The sequence below is a fragment of the Canis aureus genome, chromosome 9 (assembly GCF_053574225.1).
Source record: "Canis aureus isolate CA01 chromosome 9, VMU_Caureus_v.1.0, whole genome shotgun sequence".
NCBI classification, from domain to species: Eukaryota; Metazoa; Chordata; class Mammalia; order Carnivora; family Canidae; genus Canis; species Canis aureus.
The window spans coordinates 15,037,457-15,062,926 of NC_135619.1; the positions used below are offsets into that span (position 1 = coordinate 15,037,457).

At 37.0% G+C, this 25,470-nt stretch overlaps 1 protein-coding gene, 1 long non-coding RNA gene and 1 other non-coding gene across 7 annotated transcripts in view; 2 read left to right on the plus strand and 1 right to left on the minus strand.

Annotated features, from left to right (window-relative positions):
- The window catches only part of LOC144320423 (uncharacterized), a 61,384-nt gene extending 59,411 nt beyond the window's left edge, over nucleotides 1-1,973 (minus strand). Inside the window, exon 1 of the long non-coding RNA XR_013385977.1 lies at nucleotides 1,803-1,973. This is a non-coding gene — a long non-coding RNA (uncharacterized LOC144320423). The remainder of the gene's footprint in view (nucleotides 1-1,802) is intronic.
- The window catches only part of AKAP6 (A-kinase anchoring protein 6), a 539,311-nt gene that overhangs the window by 413,193 nt on the left and 100,648 nt on the right, over nucleotides 1-25,470 (plus strand). For all 5 annotated transcript variants that reach the window (XM_077908985.1, XM_077908989.1, XM_077908988.1 and 2 more), the window contains one exon: nucleotides 4,079-4,199. In XM_077908985.1, coding sequence (XP_077765111.1) covers nucleotides 4,079-4,199 — 121 coding nt within the window. The remainder of the gene's footprint in view (nucleotides 1-4,078; nucleotides 4,200-25,470) is intronic.
- On the plus strand, nucleotides 13,802-13,908 carry LOC144321364 (U6 spliceosomal RNA). Its single transcript, XR_013387033.1, has one exon. It is a non-coding gene; the product is annotated as a U6 spliceosomal RNA (small nuclear RNA).

Here is a 25,470-nt window from a genome sequence, read left to right on the forward strand (position 1 = left end):
AGACAAGGCCTTTGTCACCAAGAATTCAGGAAAAGAACCTTGTTCTGAATTCAGCTGATAGAATCAGCATATTCTTCAAAGGGATATAAAACTGTTAATGAGTTCTATGCTACCCTTGATAAATTCACTCATCTATGATCCTCTCTGTTTTCCTGTATAATAGTTGGCACTTTTCCTGGAAGAAACTGTCTTTCACAAAATCACTTGGAAAACACTTAGCACTACCTTTGCAGGTAATGTAAGCATAAGATTAAGTAAACTACTTTCTTATCCAAGAATCTTCCTGAAATAATGAGCACACTTAATTGCATTCCTTTTAGAAGCTTTTGAAGAACCAACAAAGAAATCTAGTAATTTATTTGTGATTTGCTACAAAGTTACATATTTGATTTCACTAAATTTGTAAAGTTCTGAGGTCTTTTCAAAGCTGAGAATTACCACGTGGCCAACAATCTGAAATCAGGCACAAATGCTTAAGAAAAATGTTTCTGTCTTCAGTAGTAGGACCTTTTAAGAATTGTTGTTTGGAAAACACTGCTGTTGATTCTGGACCAATAAAGCAAAATATGAAACCAAAGCATTTACAATATCTAACAAACTCAAGCCTACATATTCTCAGCTAAAATGAAAATAGACTAGACTGAAGAAAGGGTGAATATCTGTGTGAGGTTCCTTTGCTTTGTGGATCTTCAGTGTAGACCCTCTGAGAAGAAATGTGAGGTGCAGTTAACTAGAAGAAAGGGGTTTTGTTCCAAGTCCCTCGCTAAGGGGAATAATAAGAGGGAATAGCTCAGTAGATATAAAGGCATGGTAAAGAGCCAGTGAAAACATGTTCTTGGTTCTGAACATTTTGCCATCCTATATATGCTTTGTTTATTTAAATCTCCTTTAATTTTCAGGGTAGAAAAAAGGAAGGTGTGAAAGGAATGGGAGGGCAACTCCCATTAATGGAGAACCTACCCACGTAATTCTTTTTAAGTAAGCAAATGCACCTTTATCCTGTACTTGAAGGCAAAATCCCACCTTCAGAATGAGTGAAGCAGCCAGTCCATGTTGCACTGGCTGGGCTGATACTGGCATCTGGGGAGGAGATACTATTATCTCTGCCACGTGCTGCTCTTCTGAAGTCATTCTTGCCCTACTAAAGGTTTTTGGCTTCGTTATCTACATTCACTCATCATCATTCACCAGGTCCTGTGCTGAGCACTAGAGTTGCAAAGATAAATTCATCTCTCACCCGTGAATTATTTGAGCATAATCAAAATTTCTTTTCCTCATACACATATGGAAAACAGGCTCCTTTATTTTCCTTGCCGGTTGATAATTTTTATGAAACATCCTAAACACATAATTTCCTGACAAAGTAAGGGAAAACCTTGCTTTAAGATCAGAGGCCAGGAGACACTTGGGTGGCTCAGTGGTTGAGCGTCTGTCTTTGGCTCAGGTTGTGATCCCAGGGTCCTGGGATCGAGTCCTCCATGGAGCCTGCTTCTCCCTTTGCCTATGTCTCTGCCTCTCTCTATGTGTCTCTCATGAATAAATAAATAAAATCTTTTTAAAAAAAGATCAGAGGACAGGCTCTTTAGCACAATGCTTATAGCCTCTTCTAATAAATTAACATCATCATTAAGGAACTACCTCGTGGAGTAAACGATGTTTTTCAGATTTATTTCTCTCCCTCGTTTTTTTCTAAGATGGCATCTGGGTTTACATGACCTTGCGATTCTGGGGTGTGGTGAGCTCCCCTGATTTACTGTGGCCCTAGGGTACAGATTGGCTGGGCTCATTGAAGTGGATCTTACCTTAGATATTCTGAGGTTGTCCCCCACAGAGATTCTGGCTGTGTTGTTCTCTCTTGGCTTGGTCAGGTGGTATTTCCTGCTGTCTAAGCCCCATCTCAACCCTTACTGACTGTGCCAACCCTCTGAGGTCTGGCTTCAGAAGTTCCCCTGCCCGCCCTGGGGGTCACTGTGCCTCTGTTGCCATGGCAACACCTCTGTCGAGTTCACCAGATGAACTCCCAGAAACCTCATGGGGGGTGGTGGTGAGGAGAAAGAATAGTGTCCTCATTGAGGAGATAAAAGAACAGGTAGCAAAGGGAGTGCTAACCAAAATTCTCTCTGTAACATTCCCAGTCCAGGTTATGGTGAAGACACTTTAAGGCAATCTTTTCCCAGACTACCTAGCAGGAAATGGAACTGACATCCTTGTGCTTTGGACTATCCTTTCAGCCTGCCTCACATACCTCCCCTCTGGTTCTTAGTCCAAGAGGGGAAGATATACATCTTAGCATGAGTTCTTCTTGCCTCTATTTGTTTCTTATTTAAATCCACTGATATGGAAAGGATAAGCTTTTCCCTTTATTTCTCCTTTGCTTTTAATGTTCCCCAGGACCATACTTTCCTAATTTGGGGGGGGTGTTATTTCCCCTTTCCCCTGTCTTTATGGTTAAAATGGGGGAGGTGCAGTTTCTCATTTATGCTGGAATTCCTTGCTATTCAAAGTGAGACCCGTGACCAGCAGTGTTGCCAGTTGCCAAGAATGCAGAATCCCGGGCCCCACCCTAAAATCACTGAATCAGACCTGCATTTCAACAGAATCCTCATCTCTGTCACATGCACATTAAATCTGAGAAGCTCTGCTCTAGGCCACCATAGCCTTCCAAAGCTTTTGGTCACATCCCCTATACCAAACGTCAGTTAGACATTAATTCTACACATCAGTCAATGATGATCCTTGCCCCTGGATACTTATGGTCTTAGTCAATAATCTTTATCATTATGGTAAAGCAATTAAAATAAATTAGATAGTTCTAGATCTAGTTTTCCTCTATCACCAGACACACCTTAAGTTTTCTTTGGCAGATGTATTAAGATTAAATCGTAAGTTATGAAAAGTAGATGTTCATTTTTGTGGAAATCAGTCACTTAATGTATAGAGACAGGAACAAGGTAGTAATAAAATACTCACTTGATAAATCCAGATTCATACTTGAACCTGCTTGCTTCATTGGCACTGATAGGGTTTTGCTCAGTTACAGTTTGATAAGGATGTGGTTTCTTTTAGGGAGATGATTTTGGGGGGAAGGACAAAGTCATAGTTTTTCATTCTGCACTTTCATTTTCTGATCACAGTGTTTTAGAAGAATCTGGGCTTTACTTATTCACCAGGCTTTCAATAGAGAATCACATTAATCCTTTTAAGCTCCTTATTCTAATGATTTATTTTGTTGAAAACCATAGTGATCCTCCTTTGAATTTTAATGATTGCTGGCTATTCAAAGATTCATTGTTTTGACTTCCTGTCCTTACCTTTGTTTCCTACATGTCTGTGGGGAACACCTGTCTAATACTGGATCTGCCCCTGGTTCTCACTGGCTTACCAGAGTCACTCAAGCCTATCTCTGAGTGTTAAGCTGAAATGCTGGCTACTCATCCATGACAATAAATGTAGGATATATGTTCACAGAGATAGGCAGATAGACAGCAGAGGGACAAATAAATAAATGATTGAGTCATTTCCCAGTGAAAATAGTATTTCAGATTTGATAATAAATTGTGATCATTGTAAAGAAATTAGTTAAATTAGTATTCATAATTGTAAATGTATTTAGGACACAACATCTGTGAAAATCTAGTAGATGAAAAAGCGGTTTGAATTTTTGAGGGGGCTATTCTGATCCCCCATTCTGGACCATACAACTTTCACAAGGCCCTGACCCCCCATTTCTCTCTCAGTATGTTAAATATGGCAACGCTCTCTTTCAAGGACATAGTAGTAGTCATTGTGTTCAAGTGCTGTAAATCCTCAAAAAGGGTTAGCAAATGGAAATAGTCACGATATGTCTTGGGTATGAGCATCAGAATAACATGTTATGTTTTCAAAATCTAAGAAATGCTATGTCACAGGCTGGAGTTTCTATTTTGCCCACCGTGTAACCACACAGAGAATTCTTCCCTTCTCTTTTTACAGGTATCACCTAGGAACATCACGGGTTTTCAAGAATATATTATTCTAATATGAGATTTTAACAACTACACTGTATTTATGCATAATACATTTTGTGCCTTATCTTCAGGCTTCTGGACTTTGATTCAGAATATCAGGAGCTCTGGGATTGGCTGATTGACATGGAGTCCCTCGTGATGGACAGCCACGACCTGATGATGTCAGAGGAGCAGCAGCAGCATCTTTACAAGGTTAGAGCTACCCTTCTTGCCTTTACCTTGCTGTGGAAGATCTGATTAGCCTGACAAGTCTCTCTCTCTCTCAGGATATCTTTGCGTTCATTGTATGTATCATGGTGTCTATTAGAATTCCCTTCCCTGTCCCCAAACTCATTTCCATCCCTTGTGTGCTGACAGGCTGCACTGACATCATAATTGCAAGAAAGTTCCCTTTATCACATTCTATTTGGTGTAATTCTATAGAAGGACAAAGATTTATCTCCAAGATGAATAGCAATAAATGAAACCGCATTAATAAATAGACTGAAACAAAATGAAGGATAAATGGACTGCTAACATTTAACAAAATGTGTTTTCATTGGAGCACTCAGGTGGATTCTATCCACCCCTCAGATCTTTCCAGAGAAAAAAGAAATTTGCCTTCAGTTTGGCTTGCTACTTCCAGGGTACAGGGCTCATTCAATTTAATGTTTATTAGTGATACATAGAACAGACGTTGTCATATCGAGTCAATACATTTGCGTGTGATTTAAGAAAACTGGCTTGAACTCATATATTGATTGCAGGCAATCCAGCTAATAACTATCTATATTGTTTTTCCGTGTCTGCTAATTCACCCTTAGCCTAATATGTTTTACCAATTCTCCTTAAATAGTCTTAGAAATTCTTACAAAACAGCTATGTGATTTCAACTGAAAAAATGGTTGCAAGATTCACAGTGTCTGAAAAAGCTGTTGGGGAGGGTAGAGGGACTTTCCACTGAAATATCAGATTGCAGTAAATCTTCCTCATTTAGGCAATTTTTATTGGAGTAATTCTGACAGTTGTCATCCTTGAATTGCTTTGAACATATGGCATATTTCAAAGAGCAGATTGTGAATCATAAAAAATAAAATTAATAACTAACCACAGAATCAGCAACAGTATAATGACAGGAAACAACTACCCTCTAGCTTTTAAAAATTTCTTATAGAATAAGAAGTACATTCAAGGTCAAATAAAAGTTGTCTTCTTTCTTCCCCATTTTTTTTTAGTCATTTTAAGTTACCTTTCCTAAATATCTTATTTTAACTTTTACCTTCTCTACAGAGAGATCTTTATGTATACTTTTCAAGTGTCTGGTTGACTTTAAGTAGTGTCCCCTGAGAATCATCTTGGTTAAAAGAAGATGTAAGCTCCCCAGGGGGTCAGCAAATGGTGATATTTTATTCCCTAAAGAATTCCGTCCAACATTAATCGAGTTTGTTGACTATTAGCTATTTCCTATATGGGTGGCTGTCCACATTAACAACAGAGCTTATCTTCTGACATAACGTATTGTTGGAGTAAGAGTCCTCACCTAATGTTAATGAAGCTAGGTGATGTCACGTTTCATGTCAGGATCAAGAATTATGTATGAAAAATGTCCATTAATCTTTATTAATTTATTGATACAAAAATATTAATTTTATTCCTAAAAAGCATCAAAATTGAACCAAACAGGAAAAAATAATACAAAAGTTAACTAACCTTAAGCCATTATCTCTGATTTTATTGCACTCATGATGCCAAATGACATTTCTTTTCTTCTTGATGTATTTGCATTTTGCACATAAACCACTATTTTTTTTCAGTAATAGTGCTATTCTTTGTCAAAATCATATCCATATAATTTACATCACAATTAATAGGAAATCAGTCTTCTTTTTCTTGTGGTTTCCTTATAAGTGCTCTGCCTGAAAATTCCCATTCTGGTATATTGAAGGCCATTATTCCACCCACTTAGTACTTCTGGATTAGAGTATTTGCCCAAACATTTTCCATATTGGGGTTCTTCATTTGTGACTCATGTCCTATCATCATCTTTCTGTTCTGAGGTACTTGACATAGCTAAGTTTACAAAACTGGCACTAACTTTGCATTTGGCTTATAAGCAAAATTAAAGGTTGAGCTACATACAGAGAGCAAATGCTACCAGTCTATAGGGTCTTTCTTTATCCAAGCCCCCATGTTATTCCAGAGTTTTAGAGACCTCCAAAGCAATCCTGAGGACATCACTAAGGAGTCATTTAGAACTTGGAGTGGCTCCAGAATTAGAAAAATTGATGGAGGAAAATTAATTTCAGGTCTTTGTTTCAAATCCTCAGGGATTCTCAGGTTAGGTCAACATTTTCGATGTCCCATTGCTCTGTTGTAATGTGCCTTTTCAGGAATCAACTGAACCTATGACCTGGAGAGGGGGACTTGGAGACTATTGATCATAGAGACCCCTGAGTAATAGTGCTTTTCTGTTGGTCCCCAGGCCTTCCTGGGCTTTCAATACCATTTGAGACTTTAATCTTTAAATTTGTTGGCCCTGAAAGATACCAGTGTTCTATCAGCATTTTTCATCAAGGGCACCACTGACCTTTGAGACAGAATCATTTTTTGTTGGTCAATGGGACTATCCCTTCCACGTGGGGCATTTACGATTCACATTCCCTAGCCACTGTGACAATTCAGTAGGATGCCTAGCCCATTTCATGGCATTCCCAGTCCAGTTCAACCTATGTACATCATTTTCCTTTCTTAAAATGCTTCTATAACACTAAGAAAAATGCCTTGTGCTTGGATTTTATATGTTGTTAAGCAAAACACCTTACATAGCCAATATTGAACGAACAATCATTGTGTTAAAAAATTAAGGATGAGTGCTCATTTAGGTAGCATATGTACTAAAAAATTAAGGGTGAGAATGAAGTTTATGATCGCTGGTATTATCATAAGGAATGAAGGTGAAGTCTTTCAGAGAGACCTTCAGCTGAGTGATGGTAAAATCTCAGGAACTGTAGACCAGGACAGAAGCATGATTCCTATTACCATAGAATTCAAAACCTTTTCTCTCCTCTCCCTGGTGGGGGGGCTCTCTGTACTTTATCACTCAGCTCCTTCCCTAGTCATGCCCGGATCCTGAGTCATGACATGCATTATACAGACCTAGGTGGAGCCCCAAAGTCCACATTTGGAAATGTTGGTTTAGAGGAAGTATAATAAAGTGGTAGTCAATGAGTGAAGATTTTTTTTTAGCCTTTTCAACATCAGGTACTATTTGCCTGACTTTACCAATTTATTTTATAATCTCTCTCTGCTAGAAAAATCATCTGGCCTGAACTCCTAGGTATGCTGCTATAGATAAATACCTTCGACTATTCATTCAGCAGACCTCCTGAGTTGGGTACCTATTGTGATATGTTGGTTACCCCAAACCAGCAGAATACCAAAGGGACATCTTAAAGGAAAAGAATTAGGTTTAATTGGCAAAGAATACATTGACACAACCTGATGTAATTTATAATTTAGAACTTTAACATTACAATGAACTACAGAAGAGATTTTCTGTTTAAACCATTTCTTGTTATTTCCAGATTGTTAGGAATTTAAGACCATTTTCTTTCTAATTAATTTTCAACTGCAGGTCTTAAGAGCAACTAGATTCTTACTTAAAAATGATCACTTCCTTAAATATATTTTCTTCCTCGTTTCAAGACAGTGAGCCATATTGCCAGTGTCTTTCCTTCTCCCTTCTTTGGCCTCTACTTGCCCAACTTCGGAGCAGGGACCTTCTATAGCTCTTTTCTAATAAACACTGGCAGTATTGTCAGCCTAGAGAACATAAACGTAGTTCTTTCTTGTTTTTAATTCCTCAATCTGAGAATCACCTCCAAGGAGAATTTGCTCCCACTCTCTCCCTTTCTTTTTCTTCATTCCTCCTACCTTCCTAAGTAGGACAATTTAATTTGTCAAAAGTAACCACTGTGATTTTGAAAGTTCAGCTCCTATTTGGACTGGAGTTACGAAGCCAGAATTCATAATCACAGGGAGCTGTCACTCTGCTGGTCTGCATGTGCATTAACTATTAATGGAGAAATATTTAAAACCCACTTGCAAAGGAAAAGCTCCATTTTTTCATTTCTACAGATCAAAGGTGGCATTATTCTTGGGCTCAGGGAAGCTCAAGACACCTCCCCACCATCCCATGAATTTTATAGACTGAGTGACCTAGAAGCATCACTAAGATGGGAGAAGCTGGAGCTCCGGCTGCTGCTGTGGCTGTCCTACCCTCTGAGACATATGCAGCTGACTCTGGAGTGCTGTGAGGCCGTGCCCTGTCAGGGGCTCCTTACCACACCACAGACCACTGCCCAATCTCTGCCACCTACAAAGCACAGATGACAGAGCTCTTAGTGATCCTGGATTGGTGTGAGGTTCCAGAGTACAAGGGTTAATTTCCTGGGCCAAATTCAAAAATTGTGATCTGGTGATTATTGTTATACCTGAACAGAGCTGTTTTCAGATAGTGTAAAGCTCATTAAAACACCACATTTATAAATTTGTTCCTGAGAGAAGGCTTATAGAAAAATATTAGCTTATATGATTTCTAAGGGGTTAAAATAACACAGCTTAAAAATTATGTGACATTCATACTCATTTCAACTGAGACCTTTATACTTTCAAGGAATTTACACTGAAGATTTTATATTTCATTATGAGGGTTAGTTACTGTCATACAGTTCTACTTTAATGGGAAACATGCAAGTGTCTTCTATCTTTCTCTTTTGGCATAAGTATCATATAAATATGGCCTGGGGGCAAAAGGAAAAGAAGTGTTCATTTTGCATGATACAATGCTCACTAAATCGACTAATTACATTTTTTACTCTCTGGATTTGAGGTTGCTTATAAGAATTCACAGGAAAAATTTAAAAATATTTTTAACACATAAATACAAATCAGACTAGTCTCTCTCAGTGAGAAGAGTTAATATGTAGGCATATAAACTGTATGGTCCTACGTACTTACTAAAGAACCTAAAATTTCACCTTGGGTTTCCTGGTGGTAAAAGCAAAGAGGGAAATGTGCTCAATTGCCAAATTTACATTTTCCATGAGAAAAAAATTATACTTCCTTTTAAGAAATTAAGTTTATTTTGATACTTAGATATGAAAACACTTTTTATTAGGATTTACATTTTAACATGTAAGGGAGTAGAACAGCATAATAGAAAAATGTCTAACCACAATATTTCTTACAAGCAAGTTTCTAAATATAATACTTATAACAAGTGAATTATTTTTCTCTAACTCTGTTGCCAGGTAACATTACAGATTTTGAGCACAGCTCACATCCAGAGGTGGTTCCTTTCAATGAGAGTTTGACCAGGTGGGATTAATAAGAGAGGACATCAATATTATATATTTGAAAAGAAGAGGTTATTAGGAAAGAGAGAGAAATATAAACATTGTAGAGAAAGAAAAACAGTTGAAATTAGTTAATTTACAGCTAACCAAACAAAAATGAGTGATTTAAAACAATTAAAAACAAAAAGAGTAAATTAAAATCATGAGTAGATGAATGAATAAATAAGAAAAATGCTAAAAAACAAATACAAACAAACAGAACTAAAACACTGAAAGAAGAATTGCTTTAGGAAAAAGATAGATAAAAGAAAGGGTTAAATCTTATTTTATTTATTTAAAGATTTATTTATTTATTTATTTATTTATTTATTTATTTATTCATGATAGACAGACAGAGAGAGAGGCAGAGAGGCAGAGACACAGGAGGAGGGAGAAGCAGGCTCCATACCGGGAGTCCGACGTGGGACTCGATCCTGGGACTCCAGGATTGTGCCCTGGGCCAAAGGCAGGCACTAAGCCGCTGAGCCAACCAGGGATCCCCAAAAAGGATAAATTTTAAAGGAGAAAATATTACTTAGAGAATTTGAGTGTGTATAAGACAAGCATTATGACTTTTTAAAAGAAACACGTATGGAATAAGATTAGAAATTCTGGAGAAGGGGATCCCTGAGTGGCTCAACGGTTTAGCGCCTGCCTTTGGCCCAGGGCGTGATCCTGGAGTCCTGGGATCGAGTCCCACGCCAGGCTCCCTGCATGGAGCCTGCTTCTCCCTCCTCCTGTGTCTCTGCCTCTCTCTCCCTCTCTCTCTATGTCTATCATAAATAAATTAATTAATTAAATAAAAAAAAGAAATTCTGGAGAATAAGAAACACAGTGTAAAAGACTTGGTATTTTATGACTACTGATGCCAAACTGACGTCATAGCTATGAACTGATCATAGAAAAGAGATTAATTCCACTACCCCTATATTTTATAAATCCACAATTTCAACCCTCTATAATAGTTTTCTTTCATTTTGTTGTGGACTAGATTGATCTAAATAATTTCAGATGTTGTCCGATACCTTTATGAGTGAACTTAAGCTCCTAAAAATGAAATGCTAAGCTGATTTACAGTCTAGGTTGTTGTAACTGGGCTTAAAATAGTAGAGAATTCATTACCTTTATAAAAAAAATTTATGTGTTGGTGTATAGAATAGAGAAGTATGTGTCAAAAAATTAAATTCTGGGGTTGCCTGGGTGACTCATTCGGTTAAGGGTCTGACTCTTGATTTCAGCTCAGGTCATGATTTCAGGGTCCTGGGATCAAGCCTATGTCAGGCTCTCTGCTCAGCAGAGAGTCTGCTTGAGGATTTCTTTCTTTCTCCCTCTGCCCCTCTCCATTTGTATTCTTTCTGTCTCTGTCTCTGGTTTTCAAATAAATAAATCTTTAAAAAAACTTAAATTCTGTTAATCAGGCCTTCGGTTGGAATTTCAGTACCAAAAATGAAGCAAATTACTAGTTATTGAAGCAGTCAAGGTAAAAATGTACTAGATATATCAGGCATAAGAACCTAATGATAATTTTTTTTACCTCTTTCTCAGTAGATTAATTGTAGAGCTTAATTGTATGTTAGATTAAAACTCCATTAAGATAAGAAGAATATGCTTAAAATCATTATAATATTTCAAATAACATTATCTAGTCATTTTAAAAGTGATCAGAATAGGAAAATCTAGGCTGCCTCCACCGCTATGGAGAAACGAATTTGTTGTTCCATTTTTATTAAAGCTAAAAAGTCCTAGATTAGCTGTCATATTAATGTTTGCTGTGAAGACAAATACACATATTTTTCTTTTCTTTCTTGAAGAGGACAAAACACGTCCTGAAAATGTTTAGAAGAAGTAGATGAATGTGGTTTCTGAACAATATGGGAAGTGCTGTTTTTGCTGGAACTTACAATTCCTATTTGGATCGCTTTTTTAAGAGGGAGAGAGAGATAGAGAAAGGATGTGAAGAGAATAGTATGCCAAGAAATAGTTGGCTCTGTGTGCAGAGGGGCAAGGAAGGGAAGCCCCGCCAGCAGTTTTTGTCTCTGGTGGGTGAGCTGCTGTCCGGAAGGTGCGTTGGCTCTCCGGGCTGCCTCTGCTGCATTGTGCTACTCCCTCTCTCCCTGGCCTGGCCTGCTCTGGCCTAGAGTGGATCAAACAAGCCGTGGGGAAAGTTCCCCTCATTTGCATCACTTCTAGACAGCCCTGTCGTACTCTTTGCTGACAGGAAATCACTGTCTTTGTCACCTTTTCTCAGGGCCCTCCTTTTGGCAGAGATGGGCCATGTGACCACGCTTAATCACAACAACAGGGCTGGCTCAGGACTCAATGACATGTTTTCCTCAGCACTTCAATAAATGGGGTAGAGGAGTCAGGAGGAAATGACTACATTAATTTTAAAGTGAAAAGATAATTAACACTTGAAGGACTAATGCTACAACCTATGGAATTATTATTCAAATTGAAGTTAATTTATCAAAAACTTGTGAAAACTATCTCCCCTAATGCAACTGTTTTTAAAAAAAATCAACCTTGAATTGTAAGAGTTGGGCCGTTGGAGGGAGAATGGGAAGAAGGCGGGGAGAGAGGGGCTTTGGACAGAGAGGGAGAGAGAAGGGGGGTGGGGGAGAGAAAGAGGGAAATCATAGCAGGCATAAGCTGTGTTTGAAAAAGCAACTTAAATGGGCTAAAACTTCAACATTTGGGCCTGAAGGCTGGAGCATGTAAAACGCTTACTTAGATGATATGAATAGGACACTGGCAAACAAAAGCAGCAGTGTGCTCCTAGAAAACTGTGCTTAAAGGAGTTTCCTTGGCAACAGAAATGCAGTTCCAAAAGTAGACAGAACTTTCCTCAGAAAACATACTATTAATAACAACCTTCCGGAACAACTTGGAACAATTTGACGACTTGGCAATAATAATGCCAAGTGTTCTGCAAATTAATCTCACACATAACAGTTATGTTTCCCTTGCCCGTAATTCTGCTGGACCCTACCAAGAACTCCCTGCTTTTCGGTGGCGCGAATGTGAAAAATATTTCTAAATGTTGTCATGGGAAAAGAAAACCAAAAGAAATGCTAGTGGCCGGCAGCGGCCAGTGATTGTATTCAGCCCCTTGGAACCCAGGAGATAATTTAATGAGATGAGTTGATTCCAATTAAAGTGACTATGTCTAGTATCTCGTCCCAACAAACATGCTTCCATGAACAAAACTCATTAAAGGGTTAACAGCCTGAGAACTGCTATGATGTGAAGCACATCTTGAGGCCACTGGTTATATAAATGTAACACTTCACTAAATACGTGCTGGGTGTTATTTTTAAAAGCATCATCATTTCTTGTCAGCCCAGAGAATAAACTAATCTGGGATCTACTTGGCCAATGGGAATCATTTGAATTCTCCTGAATGCAACACATTTGCCAGCCAAGAAAGGTATAGTGTTCCCCTCCTCTGACCTTTCTTGAATCCGTGGATCTAAAGGTTAAAAGTAATCAATATCTCATTGCACGGCTTGGTTTCAGGGTAATAAGTAATAACCATCATGTTAAAATCCAAATGATTACAGATAGCTCTTAAATGAGTTGGCCTGTTTGGAAGCTTTTATTAATTGCAATCAGGATAATCGTTAGAGTTTGCTAATAAAATTTTGGATTAAATTGCAAAAATTCCAGCCTTTAACTTTTGAAAAACGACTTTTGCTTAATTAGATGTGAATATGCAGTGGTCCCTCCTGTGTTAAGTTGAGAGATTTGGCTTTAACCACACGTATTTGGAGATTTCTTTCAGTTTTTATAAAATAAATTAGAGGAACACTTAAACTACTTATAAGAAAGGGTGTTAGGCTCACTACCACCTTTTGCTCCAGAACTGCTCGATACTGTGTGTAGGTTTCAGGTCAGTGAGTCCATGGAAATGTCCCTCACCTACTTTTTAGCATTTCCTATTTTTAAATTACTTATATTTAGAGGCTATATTCATATTTGGGCTGATCTGCTTTGTAGCTAGAAAAAAACATACGATGTGTGATTACACTTCACATGGGATGAACTGGGAGTTATTTATTTTGTTTGAAAAAAAAAAAAAAAAAAAGGACTACCAAGGTTTAAAGATGAAGACCAAGCATTATCATTGACAAAAGGGTCTTGATGTAAAAAGGATAAATGTTAGGTTTAATGTCCATGTAATTACTTCACGAAGGTATTGGTTATCATAACTATTTCATAACTCCAACACTAAATCATATAACCTATATGTTATAACATAGCCAAGTGTATAAGATACGCCATTGAATCCAAATATTGTGTCCTTATGATTATTCTAGTTTTTACAATTTATTAGAATTTCATACATGTATTCCTAAAACAGGTAGGTGGGGCTTAGAAGGGTAGCTAGATAATATTTTAATTATTTCAAAAAAAGTCCTGGTGCCTGCTTTGGCAGCACATATACTAAAATTGGAATGATACAGAGAAGATTATCCAGGCTCCTGTACAAGGATGACACGCAAACTTGTGAAATGTTCTATATTAAAAGAAGAAGGAGAAGAAAAAGTAGTCCTGGTACCTGTTCAGAATATTCTGGAAAATCCTGGGTTGGAAAAGTTCAACCATAGTACTTTCAAAGATCAACTCATTAACTTCCTTTTTTCTTGCCCTTATCTCACTAGCATGTCTAACTTTAAAAAGAGAAGATGTGGGACATCATTTTGAAGTATTAGGAATTCTCCAACCCAACTATTTCCAATATTAAATGTTCATATTGCCTTAAATCCCATCCTTAAGATTCATCTTTGAGGTAAAAAAGAACACACTCTACTGGATACAGATATTCTCAGGAGGTAGGGAAATAATACTGAATTAAATGCCAATTTTAACATTTCGTTAAAATTGAAAGGGTACTAGAAAGGGAAGATGGAATCAGTAGAGAGGAGTAATCTAAAAAAGAGACCAAGGACAGATATTATTTATTTCACCATTTGATAAGAAGGGAGATATGTTTGTGTGTGTGTGTGTGTGTGTATTATGAGAGTAGGATAGAAGGAGAAAAAAAATGAAATTGGTCAGATCTTACTATTTGACTTTGTTAGTGCCGTATACATATCTTATTTAACACTCATGGTGATCCTGGATTATTTTCCCCATTTCATGAATCTGAGCCTGAAACGCAAGGAGGTTAAATGACTGGCCTAAAAGAACCAGTTTCTCGGGTTAGGCTAGGGTTTGCTGAGATGCCAAACAATCCCCCAATTGCAAAAGTTTAAAGTTACAAAGATTTATTTCTCACACATACTACACATCCATCATTGGTTGGCTGTGGGCTCTGCTTGGCATTGTTTTTACTCCAAGACTCAGACTAATGAACCAGCCACCCTCCTTAAATATTCCTTCACTGTGGCAAAGGGAAGGGAGAGTTATGGAGGGTCTCCCTCTTGACATAAAACCTTCTACTTGGAAGGGAAACACATTACTTCCTCTCAAAATCATTGACCACAACTAATTGCGTGGCCCTACCCAATTCCAAAGTGGATGGGGAAATGGATCCCTACTATATGCCTAAAAGGCAGAAAGATAGAAATCGTTGTTGAGCTGTATCAGTAGCTTCCACAAGAAATAAGTAAATAAGTCAGAGTTTGAACCCAATCTGTTTGGCTTTAATGCAGTCTTTCACATGCTACTTGCCTGCTCACTGTTGCCCTGTATCATCTTCTCTACAATTGGAAGAATTCTTGCAAGTGCATTTTCCTCACTTGTACCAGATAGAAAGAACTTCTTGTACCAGATAGAAAGAACTTCCTATATATTAAATGGAACATCAGCAGAGGAAACATGATGGACTTGGGTATGCTCTTTAGCCCATCATCAGGCTGTTCTGTGAAAACCCCCAAACTTTCCTAAACACCTCAGCACCCTGGGAGAATGTTGCCATGTGGAACTTCACAGGAACCTCCTATATTTGGTGAGAATCAGGAAAGCTAAGGCTGAAAATATTCAAGTTTTTGGAGAGAGAGATGAACTAAAGGCAGCATTACACTAGGAAGATTCAACCTCATGGATCCTGTTATTGCCACAGGGAGTTACTGGGGAAGGGGTCCCCATGGAGAGGTACTCTAGAGGAATACCGTTTGCAGAAAAACCACTTTCCAGTCCTGTCAAGGAAGCAATTTCAGTTCTCAGAAATAAGGGCATTCCCAAGCATATTTTTAATAATGTTGGCATTTGCGAAGCTCATACATTCTTAAACTAGGCACTTCTGCGACACTCTGTACCTAATGAGGCACACTGGGGTAAGCTAAGAGGGAAGCAGTGGTCTTCCTGCTGAACCCTCACTCATTTACATAAGGCACAAAACAAACATACACACACGTACACACACATGCATGCACAAACTCACATACACATTTTCTTTTACTGAAGCCAGGAAAGAGTCAAGCAGGCTAATGCTTCTAGAGATGATTTTAATTTTCTTCTAAACATTTTTAGACCACAGAGCCTTTCTCTAGAAGGACATCTATACACCTTTGTAACTCCCCTGAACATACTATTTTAGCCACTTTCTGAAGTCATTGATTCTATATGCTCATTGATATTTGCTTAAAAAAAATTGTGATTCGTGATGTTTTCCTTGTCATCTCATTTTATCCATTGAAAACTATAAAGTTTGTGGAAGAGGTCCATGTGTACACATGGTTATGCACACACATTTATGTGTGTTCACACATACAGACACGAAGCATACAAAGTATTAACTCATTTAGTTAAAAAAAATCTTTCATAAGGATTGAATTTAGATGAAACCAGATTTCTTGGGCCAAATATGCTGGTAGTCCCAGGACATTTAAGTCACACATATGGAGATCCCTGGGTGGCTCAGCAGTTTAGTGCCTGCCTTTGGCCCAGGGTGTGATCCTGGGGTCCTGGGATCGAGTCCCATGTCAGGCGCCCTGCATGGAGCCTGTTTCTTCTTCTTCCTGTGTCTCTGCCTCTCTCTCTCTCTGTGTCTCTCATGAATAAATAAATGAAATCTTTTTAAAAATCACACATATGCAAATAACTACACAAACTTCCTTCATACATGCCAAGTTTCAGTTTGGAGTTAATTTTTATGTTATAAGTCTCGGCATATAGGATTTTGCTACCTTCATTATAATAGTTTTACCCTGTCGATATTCATAGGTTGTCTCCCTAAGAGAGCCCTCCTTGAGAATAATTTAGCCATGAGCACTTTGTTATAATTAAATGCATACTTTTTAATAGTGATGATAGATTTGGACTTTTAGACCAAATCTGAAAATGGATAATTAAAATTTTTGTTAGACTCCATACTCCAGGAGGGCAGGGTTCGTGTCTGTGTTGTTTATTGCCATATCTCCACTGCCTAGTGTCATACCTGGCACATAATAGAAACTCAATAAATATATATTGAAAAACATTTTTCAAATAGGTTTATTTAATAATCTACTAATTAAATTCTACTGATCCAACCTATGCTATCAATTCTTTACTTCTGCAAGAGAACAATCCTATTTTCATGCCATGGTAATTCAGTCTGAAACTTCATGGCTTCCTCTTATATCGTAAATTCAAACAAAACCAAAAATCTCTCTCCTTTAAAAACTGAAGTGCATTCAGTGCAGTGCTTACCACTCAGAGTACCCAAATTTGGTCAAGTATCAGGGAGAAAGAGAGGGAAAAAAAGAGGGGGCGAGGAAGGGTTGGATAATGATGCCCATGTCCGAGACAAACAGTACAAAAATGCACAACTAATCACCATAATTCTGTGGCTAGTCTGTAAGCCCTCAAACTGTAATATTGGTTGTTGTATTCTTGATTATGTACACAGTATAATTACTTATACATATAAGGATATGATGTCCCATGCAAATGTAAAATAGAACAATAGATGCAGGTGAATGAACATGGACAGTCTTTAGAAATGCTAGGAATATCAGCACATTTTTTCCTTGTACCATAGTTAATGGGAGAGTTTATTGACATATTTATTGTAGTATATTAGAGTTGACATCAGAGGAGTGTGTATGTCTAAAAAAAATAGTTATGGAGGAAGTAAGCAAAACAATAAGAGGTAACCCGAGTCCATCGTGATCAGGGTGGATAGATGGATGGAGTCTAAAAGACTCACTCAACTTTCCAAAGCTACAGCTAGCTAATTCAGAATAAGCAACTTAATAAAAAAATAAGTTTTGTGGCTGGGATGTCAGGAGAAATCTAAAATGTAATTTTGAAACTTTCTCCTACTCGTTCATTTAAAAAAAGTTTCTCACTATTCATAGTTTTTAAAAATAATCCTCATATATGGTCCTTTATCTCTTTCACTTAGCCATTAATTGAGAGCTTCATTGGTTTTATGTAATTAATAAAAAGCTAAAAGATGTACCATTTAAATGAGAATTTGATACAGATTAGTGATGAATTCACCATTTGCGAATTCACTATTTGCCCCTATTTATGTCCTTGACATCCATTTGGGTTTTAGTATGTTCCCTTTGAACTTTGTCCTTCCTCCTCTGCTCTCCTCAGCTGGGACATGTTGAGATTTGAAAATATGTGTGAAGCATGTCCCTTTCTCTGTGATTTTTCTCTCTTCTTCCTCAGTCTCTTCTGCCTGCTGATGCTAAAGATCCATTCTGTGAATGGCTGGATTTCTTACAAGCTATGAACAAAAATCCTCATGTTCATTAAAACTTAAGTATAAATGAATCTCTAGAGCTGAGCTAATTGAATTCTTTTTCTACAACATGGGAATATAGCAAAATAACTCAGAGTTGGCTAGCATTTTATAATCCATGTTTTGATGATAGTCTAAGAGGCTCCGTCCGTCCAAGTTTGGGTTAGAAAAAGAAATGAAGTATGGAAACACTGTCAGAAGCCTTTTCTGTTTACAAAAAGATCCAGGGATACCATGAGTAATGCCAGAAATCTCATGTGACAGCCAGCTCTTGTGGGATTTTTTTGAGCTCACCAAGTTCAGGAAATAGTTCCAGAAAGCTGATTGGAGTTCAAAGATTTTTTTAAAAAAATTAACTGAAGTGAATAATTGTGTGTTCTGTCCATTGTCCAACACTGCTGCTCAGACCTGTGCTCTGCCGGGGGTGTACATCTCCCCAGGGCTCGGTAATATTGGGCACTCGATAAATACTTTCTGATTTAAATCACCTGCTTAATGAGTGTTTTCTCCTGAATCTTCCAAAGTGAATCTCATAGAGGTTTTGTACAGTTATTTATTTCCACGGGAGGTGAGAATTTTACCTGGAGTTTCAGGACTGCAAGTGACCTCGTAAGGACCTTCATTTCATTTCCTCTCTTTTAAGGATTGTTTTTTATCCATTCCAGATAGGAGAGAATTTGTCCTCCATTAAAGATCTTTCCAGAGGGAATTCCACAGCCTCCCATTAAAATGTTTAACAACTCTCCCTGCCCTGAAAGTCTTCTTATATCTAGTGTAAATCCCTTCTGTTGTTAGGTTTAATTGTCAAATCAGCCAGAATCCATGCTCGGTAATTAAACCCCTTCTTTCTGTTTTCTATATAGTCACATTTCTCAAGCTTTTGCAGGTTTCTTTTCAAGTTAAAAAATCTTTTAAAAGTCCTTTATATCAGTCTTGCCTATACTCTATCTAACTGAAACCACTTCTATCCTCTTTTATAGGAGAAAATATGCTAATATTGAGATGGTACTGGTAAATCCATATAGTTGAGGGGCTTTAACAAGCTCCATGGATTTCTCCATCAGGTTTTTCAACTCTCTCTTATTAACAGTTAATAAAATAGTTCATGGATGGTTTGGAAGAGGAATATGGCCTGTCTGAGATGGTATGACTTACAGCATGTACCAAAAAAAAAAAGTTTGAAAAGGATATAAAAATGGGCTAAAAAATCTTCTTCCCATTTAGGGACAGAGCTGCTTCTTCTCCCAGTGGATGCGTAATATATTATTTATGTAAGAGTGAGTGAGCATCATGTTTTTGGCTCACATTCCATTTGGAGCATATACAGTATGACAGTTTCTTTGGCTTATTGTTGTATATATGGCTATCTATTTTTAATACATTGCTTTTGTCTTTTTTCATGCTTGCTTACATCTGTTGTTATGAAAACTGACATAAAGTTTTTAAACATAAAAGAAGTGATGGAGAAAGAGATGGTAAGAGACAAACAACATTTTAAAAGAACGCAAGATGGAGAAACAGGAGCAAAGTCTCCATGGGGAGAACCAAAGCAGCCTCTGCAGGATAAATGGGAGGGAGGGTCAGAACAGAATTCTGTGGTCACAGAGGAAAAATGATCATGAGACTGCAGAAAGCATTTTTAAGTTAGAAGGAGCATACTGCATTTTCTACCACACTGTTTAAGCTTTTTAAGCTGCAGTTTTCAACCTGTGAAATGGGCATTAACACCCACTTTGAAAGGTTGTCAGGATTCAATCAGTAATGTATGGAAGGGGCTCAACCTTGTGCTTGGTAAATGGCTCAATATATAATACAGAATCAGGGGTTAGCAAGCTATAGCCTGAAGGTCAAATCCAGCCCATAGCCTGTTTTTTAAATAAAGTTTTATTGGAACATAGCGAGGCGCATTCATTTATGTATTGTTTGTGGCTGTTTTTGCACTTCAGTAACAGAGTTGAGTAATTTCAACAGTGACCATATGGCCAGCATGCGTAATATATGTGACTCTTGGCAGAAAAAGTTCACCAGTCCTTTGTATAAATAACTATTATAGTTACTCTTTAGTAATATACATTTTTCTACAGACTTGAATTATTTTCCTATTCAGTTTTCTATCTTTTGTATTCCAATAATACCTGTTGACTATCATTCTTTTGCCCAAGGTTCAAGTTTTCCTTTTGTAATAACCCAAAGTCGGCCTGTTTCCTTGCTCTTTAACATTAAATGGTTAATTGGTTAATTTCACCACCAGGTGGCCTCCTAGACTCTATTGTGCTAGTGGGACCCAAAGGAAAGCAGAAAATGGATCTAAAATGAGTCTTTCAACTTTGGCTGTGATTCTCCTCTTATTAGCACTTTTCTGATGGCTCTGCTGCTCTGAAATCACTCTATATTTTATATTTGGTCCTGAAACATAAATTCACACTGACCTTTTTAGAAAATGAATTCTAAATCAGAGTTAGAAACAGTTAAAGCAGTAAAAACAAAATAAAAATATTTAAATGCATACTCACACCTACATCAAAGTGATTTTTTTAAAAAAGAAGTTTAGCTATCACATAAAAGGTTTACCATAACACAATATTGTTCTCAGATGTGTACTGGCAGGATTAACTAATCTTGAAGCTTCCACAGGAAAGACAAAGGCCACTGCCACTCAGATCTCCATATGTTAATTTCCCTTGAAGAACATAGGTGGACTTCAGTATCTCAGTTTCTTTATCTTATTTTATTCTCTAGATTCTCTATTTGAATTTTCTTTTATATTATTTTTGAGCTTAGCTGAAGACCATTGTTTGACAAGGAAGATTAGAAAGCTGTGTGATAAAGTGCTGGAGAAGGAGGCTGGATTCTCCTTGGGCAATGACTCTTATCCTCTCAGATTTCATTTTCTTCATCTGTAAAGCTAGGGGGATGGACCAGGTGGTTTAAGGTCCGTTCCAACTTCAATATTCTCTGACTGGTGAAAAATCAAAGATTATCCCAAGGAGTAATTGACTTGACTATTAACAACCTGGCAAAACCAGAATTTTAGTAACTCAATTTCAAAGGCTAAGGAAACAAACTCATGAGTAAATATAATTTTTTTGGCAAATTACCATTAAAAAGCATATAGTTGTTAAATGCCACCTTGTTTTTAGTTCATTTCAGGTGGTAATCATAAATGCACATTTTAAAAGCCCTCTTAGGCTGTTTTCTTTACATTTTATTTTTATTCAGTGGTCGATAACTAGTTGGATTCTAGAACAGTGTCTTGCTAAATCTGTCATGGAAGTTTAGCTTTCTCTTTGACGTCTTATTTTCTACACATTTCAATTTTCCTAACTTTTTGGGGGGGCAGAATGATCAAGTCCTCCTCAAATTTCTTTGCAGCATAGAACAGATATATTCACTTATATTTCCATTGAAAATGCATCATTCTATATGAAGGTAACCTGTTCTTACCTTCTGGTTAAATAGCTATATGCACATCACTGGTTTGTATTTGATTTGTCACATTGGATGTCATGGCAAACACTGATGAAGGCATTTAGCTGTCTATGAGGAAAGGACCAGAATTGTCCCTAGGGCATTTTGGTAAAGAACAGGCTCACGTTTGAATTCAGAGTTACCCTGAGAGACCTAGTGACAGGCAATTTCTCTAATTCCAAATTCCCTACTGGGGCTACTTCTCTGAAGAGCTATCCGGTTAAAGGCAGATTCATACTTGCTTGGGGAAAAATTGATTACAACTTTTTCCCACTTTGCAAACTGCACTAATTAGTATCAAGCTCAACTAATAATTTATGAAATTTGCATTGCCTTCTGTTTGCCTAAGCACAAACATTTCTTCTTTTTTTAATATGTATTTTTAAATATATATTCATGTGTGTCATGTTCATGTCTAATACATATTAGGAATTAACAGTCTTATAATTTCACCTTTACTTTAAAAGTAAGGAAAAGTAAGAAATGATGCTGTCTGGTATGAGTGACTGTGTAGATGAGGTGCTAAGCATCTGTTAGGGATTATTCTATGCTCTGAAAACTGACATAAAAGGAAGGGTATCATTTTCCTCAAGTAATTTATGACCTATTTGGAAAAGCAAAACAAACAAATAAAAAAGAAATAATAGCAAAGATAGCAAATATGAGTGGTACAAAAAAGAGTAAGCTTTGGTCCTCTTAGAATGTCTTCATAAGAAGAAATATTTGAACTGAGCCTTTCTGGATAGAATTTAAGTAAGTGGAATGGAGTTAAGTACATTGTAGAACAATGTAACATGGAGGAAGAAACCTTCAGATCTAGGAGTTAGTTTGACACATGACTAGGACTTTACCCAAATCAGGAAGATACATTGGGGAAGAGGAGCAAACCAGGGGCACATAATAATGGCTTTCAACCATGTGGTCAAAGTCAACAGAAGCCAAGATTGTTTTCTATTGAACATTGAATCCTAGATTCCATGTTTCATGTAGTGAAGGGAAATTATATACATAAATATACAAACTAATGGCATTAAAGAGATGAGAAAAGTTGTGCCAAAGGTCATATTTTCTTAGCAGGCAACATTTGGATCAAGTTTGAACAAACACTTCTATACAGTGCTTATTATGTAACAGGAGTTGTTCTAGGATCTTTGCGTATATTAGCGCCTTCAATCCTCACAGCAAACTTGTGAAAAAAGTATTAATATTATCCCTAGATGAGCAACTAAGGCACACGGAGTTGCACAGCTTTGCACAAAGTTTAAAAAATGGACAATCTGATTCCAGGCGTATATTTTATTCTCATTTATTTATTTATTTTTGCCAAACTCCTTGAATCTCATTGATTCACAAATTAAAATGCTTGGCATGGGTCCTTTTCTGTCACCATGTTTATAGAACCTAGTGATCAAACGGTTATGTGTGTAGGTTTTGAGAAGTAGTATTACTAGGTAATACCAGCATATTCCCTCCTCCCTTCATTAAGGGTAGAGAAAAATAGTAACACTTTGTTGGTATATTTTCTAAAAGATGAAGACTATATATACATAGTTAATATATATGTATTATATATAAACATACATATATACTATGTATTATATGTAAATATTGTTTACCTCTTCAATGACTCCATTCCAAAGTGACCTACCTATTTTTTTTCCTAAGGTGGGCAGTATTACAGTACATTATGTCTAAGATAATAAAAATGAATGAGAAATATGCAGTCTTGAAATAGGTAGCAAACCACATTATCTTATTGTAAGTCACATGTATTAAGAACGAAGACTGTTTTAAAATGGCACATTTTACAGAGATCTGAAATTTCATACAAGATCTATTTATTTCTTAAAATGTTTGTGGTGAGTATATTATTGTCTTTGTTTTACAGATGTGATAACCAAGAGAATAAGAAATAACTTCCCTCAATAGAGCAAGCTACCAAAGGGAGAAGTAACAGCCGCAGAGAAAATGGTGCCCAGTGAAGGGGCGCCTTATTGATGTGCTCAGAGAAAATCTTCAAAATCACAAGTTTTAGTACCTATTTCTTTTTGAGAAGTTATCCATTGTTATGGCATAAGCTTCACTATGTGGCCACATCCTTGTACTTTTGGGGTTTTTTGTTTCAACCTCCACTTACTGAATTTTTGCAGCCCTTATGCAAATTTTTAAGTCATCAGTATTATATTCTTTCATCTGATAATTTCAAGGGAACCATTCACTGAAAACTTTCTCTCTGGCTGTGATTTCCTTCCTCTTCCTCAACATTATCTATTTTTATGTAGTTTTTATGATTTATTCTCTGTGGACTAGTTATTGTTTCCCCTATCTGGTGAGACCTTTGTAATTTCCCATATTTGCTTATTACTTTCTCTCCATTCATCTGTGTATTTCTTTCATTTTGTTCTCTAAATCTTTACTCCTTCCTTTCTCTCACTTTTATCACTCTTGGGATTGAACACACACACACACATACACACACACACACACTGTGTTTCACTTTAATGGAGCTATTCTAATAAACATCCTTGAATGTTTAAGGCAGACTCCCTTACATAGCTGGGAAAATGCTCAAAAGCAGTTATCATAACCAACATTTGCTCTTTATAGTCTTAGTTTATGCTCATAAATTTTCACCTGTACCCTTGAGCTTCTTTAAACTGTAAGCCATCATTCTTTTGAACAATAGGCATGGCTACCAGTGAGAGTCTGTCTGCCTTTTTAGCCTCAACTTCATGCTACTAAAAATTTGTGGAATTTTGAAGGATGAACCTACAGCAAAATGAATCTGGCCATAGAAGTTCCAAGGGTGTTTTGACCACTCCAAAGTCACTTTGAACGGCATTCTTGACCTTCTTTATTTACATTATACATACTGCCAGGGCCTACCAATTTTCTCAGAATTTGGGACTGTATCTAAAGATGCATTTTAAAGAATGACAGCATGACCTAGCAAGCTAAGCTGAAATTCCTCCTGAAAGTTCTGTTTCTGGGTTTTAACAATATCTTACTGACCTTGGGCAAGTCACTTAACTTCTATGTATCAATTTCTAATCTATAAGACAGATGTGATATTACTGACTTTCCCCATGGGCTTGCCATAGGAGAACAAAAAAGAAAACAATCCATTGAAATGATGGTCACACTTTCTGATGCTGGAGCAACAAATAGTACTTAAAGTCTGAAATCTCTAAAATTTATTTTCTTAAGATCTCTTTCTAGTAAATATGGACATGTACCCCAAAGAAACAAACAAACAAAAAATAGGCTAGAACAGAAAGTTTTTAAATCTATAGCAGATTGGTGTTGGAACTGGATACTTGACCCACCTCTTACATCTGGGTCAAATATTATTGCCACTGGAAAACACTGAATTCCTAAAAGGTATCCTTAAATATTTAAAAGGTTTTTGTCACCTTCCTCTTTTTCTTGATACATTTTATAGAAGCTTTTTTTCTGTTAACCATTCCTGGCCATGGGAAATAATTAACTTTGTTCACAGTTTCTAACTAAAAATTGAGAGTAATGTTTTTGTATTAGATGCTCTGATCACATAGTTTTTCCACAGAACATGAAGTTCAAAGATAAATGGAGGCAATCACATGCTACTCATTTCTGTGTGCTAATACTATACCTGACATATGTTTCAACAGCTGATATAGACTCACTTGGGCTTTTATTTGGGAGAAATTCAAATGAATAAATATTTCCCAAATACCTTCTACATCTAATCCACAATACTAAGAGTTACTGTGGATAAAGGGTGAGCAACACATGATCCCTGACCTTCTACATCCATTGTAAGAATTTATAATCTAATTCTGAAACTACATTCATCCTTATCTGAAGTAAAGGTAGCAGAGTAGCCTCAAAAAAGTGGCCTAAGGCATCAAGTACTTTACAATTCAGGGATTTGGGTGATCACCAAGAAAAACTCCATGGC